The 6,000-nt window shown below is 29.3% G+C and overlaps 1 protein-coding gene across 1 annotated transcript; it reads left to right on the top strand.

Moving 5' to 3' along the window:
* Positions 1-1,345: 1,345 nt before the first annotated feature.
* On the top strand, positions 1,346-2,090 carry LOC108481633 (TIR-only protein-like). The gene is made up of 2 exons (XM_017784743.2): positions 1,346-1,851; positions 1,935-2,090. Exons 1-2 carry the CDS (start codon positions 1,346-1,348, stop codon positions 2,011-2,013), a joined length of 585 nt encoding a protein of 194 aa, XP_017640232.1. The 3' UTR covers positions 2,014-2,090.
* Positions 2,091-6,000: the final 3,910 nt, after the last annotated feature.

Raw genomic sequence — 6,000 nt, 5'->3', positions numbered from 1 at the left:
TGCTAACTTAGCAGTCCAAATTAAATTTATTTAATCACAAACCTATTTTTATCTCAGTAACTAGACATGTAAGTTGGCATTTAAAACCCATTTGGACTACCACGTAGAACTACAGTTAGGGAGGTAACGGAGTTTAACGGTAGAGTGACCATTTTGTAACAAAACGATAACGTAAGTGACTAAAACGTAATATTTTAAACATAAATGACTAAAATATAATTTAAGGCAAACAAAAGTGATATTTTTATAGTTTACTATTATTATTATTATTATTATTATTATTATTATTATTATTATTATAAGCTTGATCGGTGGTGCATGCGGAAACCCAAATCTTGAAAAAGATGAGGGAAATTACCTTTTCACAACCGAGAATTTCCTTCAATGGGGGGGTTGAACAAGCACCTAACGATGTCGATGTTGATGTTTAATTTGTCCGATAATGTTGTACTTTGTTTGATCAAACAGTCAAAATAGACATATCTCATGTGTTTCACATGTATCCCTTCCCTTTAGCCCTTTATTTATTTATACTATAGGGTTAGTATTTTTAATATAATTTTATTATTACTCCTATTTATATCTATAAATTTTGAATAGGAAAATAAGATACATTTAAATGTATTTAAATTCGTATCCTTCTAATAATAATAATAATAATAATAATAATAATAATAATAATAATGTCATATTATTAACGGGTAGTCGTCAATACATTATTAATAAAATATTTTAATTTCATTGCATTATTTTATTATTTTTATATTTAATTTTTACTACATTTAACTCTACAATGTACTTAATAATTTTGATAGAGTATTCAAAATTAAGTAAAATAATAATTAAATACAACATTAATTATTTAGGTTTGTCAAATGGAATGTTCACATGCCCATGTTTTCATAGTTATATGTATCTCATCTTGGTTACATTAGCTTTTATTAATTTAAATGACCATGTTTTCATAGTTATATTTATCTCATGCTTGTTTTTAAAAAAGGAATTCAATGTAACTTGTTTGAAGGGCGAATGAAAGTTTTCAAAAGTTCTGAGGCAGCATAGATTTGGTCAAGGTTTATTTTTGTTTCCTTTCTTTTTCCATCAACCTTGTCAAAATCAAACTCACATTCTTCCTTATTACTTTCTTTACAATTCAACTATAGAAGTAGAACTGCTCCTATTTGAAGATTCCAACACAGCTACCCCACATTTCCAGACTTCCCCTATATATATATATATGCATATGGCACCATAATACAAACAAATATCTTAACATACAAGCCACACAAAATAAAAAAATACAATTAGGGTTTCCTTTATTTTCCTTCTTCATCGACCCAACACCATGCATATGCAACGTTATTCATCAGCAGCCATGAAAATGATGAACTTCCATCGCAACTTTCTTGCCCTCCAAACACCTACGAATCCCCTTGTGAGAAATAAAGCTTGCGATGTTTTCATTAACCATAGGGGCATTGACACCAAGCGAACTATAGCCACCTTGCTTTACGATCACCTTTCTCGGTTAAACCTTCAACCTTTCTTGGATAACAAGAATATGAAACCCGGCGATAAGTTGTTCGACAACATCGATAACGCGATAAAGAATTGCAAGGTCGGCATCACGGTTTTCTCGCCGAATTATTGTAAGTCCTATTTTTGCCTACATGAATTGGCTCTTATCATGGAGTCCAAGAAGAAGGTAATTCCGATCTTTTGCGACATTAAGCCTTCGCAACTTGCTCTTGTCAACAATGTAACTGTCCCGGACAAAGACTTGGAGAGGTTCAAATTGGCTATTGAGGAAGCAAAAAATACTGTCGGGCTCACGTTCGACTCGTTAAAAGGGTAAGCCAATAATCAATCTTTTCTAAAGTTTAGTTTAATCGGTTCATACATAACCAATTTTTTTTTATTTTGATTTTATGTAGGAATTGGTCCGATGTGGTGACCAGTGCTTCCGAGATTGTGATCGAAAGCTTGATCGAGATGAAAAGCGAAGAGAAATGATTAAGAGCATGAACAATACTCCTATCACCGCTTTCTGGTTCAGACTCAAAAGTCTGGGAATGGAAATTCCATCACAATTTTTTTACATTGTTTTCATTAATTTGCTTTGTTATCTTTCATGTTAATAAGCCTATAGTTATATTCTTTCCTTTGTTAAATCTTTCTTTACATGTATACTTTGTAATCGAAACAGGAAAAACAAAGATACATAGTTTTGAACCTTTGGTTCATTTGTACAATCATCCTCAGTTGTAATAAAATTCAAGTTAATGGTGCTCTTTTTTATTTATTCAGATTTTTGTTTCATTGGTTATATTATTGATGATTACAGAAATTGAATTTGATGTTCAATATTCAAAGATTGGTTTCATGGCTATTCAAATCCAAACTACATTCAAAGGGAAAATGCCAAGAAATTTAATGTTTATATATATATATATATATATATATATATATGTGTGAATATTGAAGGTCTATTTTTTGTGGTAAAAGAGGCAGCAAATTAGGTGTTATATATGGAATTTCATTTGATATCTTGTAAAGTGCCAAATCCTGTAGGAAAGCAGCATCAGACTACATCCTATCCAACAAAATATTTCTCCATTGCCAGCACCAATTTTCTTATGTAAAAAGACAAAAGAAAGAAAGAACACTAGATTCCAAACTACGTAGATGTCCATGATTATAAACAAAATAGAATTCCTCCCAATTTCTTTTCCTTCCATGGTTTAGAAGAATGAGTTATTTTGGGTGAATTTCATTGTAAAATCCCTCTTTATAGGGATTGATTTAAATTAGTCATTCTACTATTAAAAAAGTCAAATAAAGCCAAGTTATAATGAGTTAATATTTACTGTTAAAAAATTATATGAAAATTATTCTTTTCATTTTCAATTAACTCCAAAAATATTATTTTATTTACATAACCATAAAAACTTTTATAATATAACTATGTTATACAATAAACAGTAAACATTAATTCCATTGAAATTTAACCTTATTTGATTTTTTTAATAATATATAAAATTAATTAATTCAGCTAATAATAAAAGGCTAATTTGATCCTATCTTATAATAGAAAGACAAATTACATTCACTAATTATTATTATTAGGGTAAACTATAAAATAGTCACTTTTGTTTGCTTCAGATTATATTTTAGTCACTTATGTTATCGTTTTGTTACGAAGTAGTCACTATACTATTAACCTCCATTACCTCCCTAACGGCGGTCTTACGTGGCATTCCAAATAGGTTTTAAATGCCAACTTGCATGTCTAGTTATTGGGATGAAAATAGGTTTTAAAACCCATTTGGACTACCGATAGGGAGGTAACGGAGTTTAAAGGTACAGTGACTATTTTATAACAAAACGATAATATAAGTGACTAAAATGTAACATTTCAAATATAAATAACTAAAATATAATTTAAGGTAAATAAAAATAACTATTTGAAGGGTGAATGAAAGTTTTCAAAAGTTCCCACGCAGCATAGATTTGGTCAAGGTTTATTTTTGTTTCCTTTCTTTTTCCATCAACCTTGTCAAAATCAAACTCACATTCTTCCTTATGTAAAAATATTTCTCCATTGCCAGTACCAATTTTCTTATGTAAAAAGACAAGAAAGAAAGCACACTAGATTCCAAACTACGTAGATGTCCATGATTACAAAACAATAGGTGATTATGTTGGCCCCAACCCTGAAATTATGCAACATTTCAAAGTGGTACTTTTTGACAGAAATGGACTAGATGCTATCTACCATTATTTCTAACATGTAATCCCTTTTAAAAAATGATATCCATTAAATTTGATATACAAATTCTAGCCTATGTAAACTATTTACCAAATCCTCGTTATGCATCCGCTAAAGAAAACAAACTCTTTTGTACAAACACAAATATTCTTTATAAAAATGACTAAAATTTTCAAAAGTTTGAGTGGCTTAAGAGGAGACTTTCAACTTTTGAATCTTTATTTTCATTCTCACTTTACAAAAAGGTTTTATTGCATGTGGGATGTGAATAGATGTGAATAGATGTGAATGAAAGATTTACAAATAGCAGCAGCCTTTGTGTTGTTTAAAATTTATTTTGAGTGTAGAACAATTTCGTAATCAGAATCTACCCTCTTAATGAATCTATAGAATGCAAAGAATTAATTATTAGACTAGTTCTGGTAAATATATTGAGAAATAAAATAATAAAAAAATCAAATACAAACAAAATAAATGCTTTACTTATTAAGTCCACATAAACTTATATCTTATGAATCGCTTTTGTTACTATATTCTTTTTTATTATACAAAACCCCACCAACAATCAATACAAATAGTGCCTTTTTGACTGTTTCCGATGACTGTTCACAGAATTGTGATTCTCATTTTACTTCTTTTGGAATTTCTTAGGACTTGATAGAGTTGGAAGGGTCAAAAAACTGAGCAGAGCGCTGTTAATTGAAGATGAATCTTATTTTCAAGGTTTTAATTTATGTGGTCGATTTTCTGTAGTAATTAACAACTATGATTAGACTAAGCCAGGAGCCAAAAGGATGCTTCATGTATTATCATTAACAAATCAATATCATACAATGCATTTAACCTGATCAAAGAGGATGCAATTAAATTTTCATAAAATAAATAGGACATAAAATTTAATTTCTATATAATAAATCAAGTAGACCTTAGATTACTTTGTCCTTTTGGTGTCAAGTTGATTAATAAAATTTTGGTCCTACTCACTTGGTGTCAACTTTCTTTTCAAGTATTTTAGTTGGCTTGGCTTGTCAGAATTCCTACTACAACACATGCAAAATGAATAAGATCCAAAAGGTCAAACAAAGGCCTTCTGGGCTATAACTAAGCCCCTTTAGAGAACTTCAAGGAAGGCCCAAACAAATTTATCTAATTAAATAGAATTGAGATTTATTTAAAAATATTGGAATTTTGAGTTTTAAATTCACATTGAAAAATATACATATTTGTGTACTACACTTTTAATTGATTAATCATCAATAACTTGTTTTTTCCCAAACAAAAATATCATCAACAACTTTAATTAGATAATATTTCATATAAGAAACTAATATGGATTATAGAAATTTACGATTATCGTATAAAATGTCGGTATGTTACATTATTCTATTTGGTTAGTTTAATTGCAATGTAAGGTTTTGGTGTTTAGTTAGTAGAATGTAAGATTATTCTGAAGCATATTTTACTAAATCATCATCGTTGTAAGTTTTTTTTCACAACTTTACTTCTTTAAATTTATTTGTCTCAATTTTCATAAAATTATACAAGCATGAAATAGATTCTTTAATATCTCAAAGTTATGGTTGATTATGGAATACAATTCAATCCATCACAAACGTTATTTATTATGGCCTTTGTATATGCAAATTGGGTACTAATCCGGATCATAGATGGTCCACAATAGGTGTTTAAAGAAACGTGTTATTGGTCGATTTACTGTCAAAGCTGAATATTAAAGTGTGCCTATGCAAGGACTAATATTATATGTGTTGAATCATTATTAAGTGAGTCGAAAATTGTACTTGATGGCAAGCTAATCTTGTAGTGCGATAATTCAAACATTGTGGTTGTTTGGGTTAATCCAATCATTTATTTTAAGTTCAAACATGCTGAGTTGGACTTGCTCTTTGTTTTGAAAAAAGTAGTGACAAGAAAATTTATTGTTGTAGAAATATCAGCTCATGAACAAGTAACGATATCTTAATGAAATCATTGTCATGCAAGATCAAAAGCAAGTTGAAAGTGCTCGATATGCCACAACGTCTTGTTAATATTTAGTATATATCCATTGTTATAATTGCTTTTATGTGCCAATTTTGTTGCTTCTTTTGCTTGGTATCCATCTTATTATTTCATTTTGTAAATGGCATTGATTTGTACAACTAAAAGTTCACAAGAGACAACATGACATAGAATTAATAGCGTTTGGTAAGTTAGTGAATGTTAATGATGTA

The sequence above is a fragment of the Gossypium arboreum genome, chromosome 1 (genome assembly GCF_025698485.1).
Source record: "Gossypium arboreum isolate Shixiya-1 chromosome 1, ASM2569848v2, whole genome shotgun sequence".
NCBI classification, from domain to species: Eukaryota; Viridiplantae; Streptophyta; class Magnoliopsida; order Malvales; family Malvaceae; genus Gossypium; species Gossypium arboreum.
The sequence above is the reverse complement of the archived record's forward strand: the minus strand, read 5'-3'. Positions and strand labels throughout refer to the sequence as shown.

Coding starts and splice junctions, on each gene's coding strand:
- LOC108481633 (XM_017784743.2), top strand. CDS start 1,346: ATGCATATGCAACGTTATTCATCAGCAGCCATGAAAATGATGAACTTC. Junction 1,852..1,934: donor ACGTTCGACTCGTTAAAAGG/GTAAGCCAATAA, acceptor GATTTTATGTAG/GAATTGGTCCGATGTGGTGA.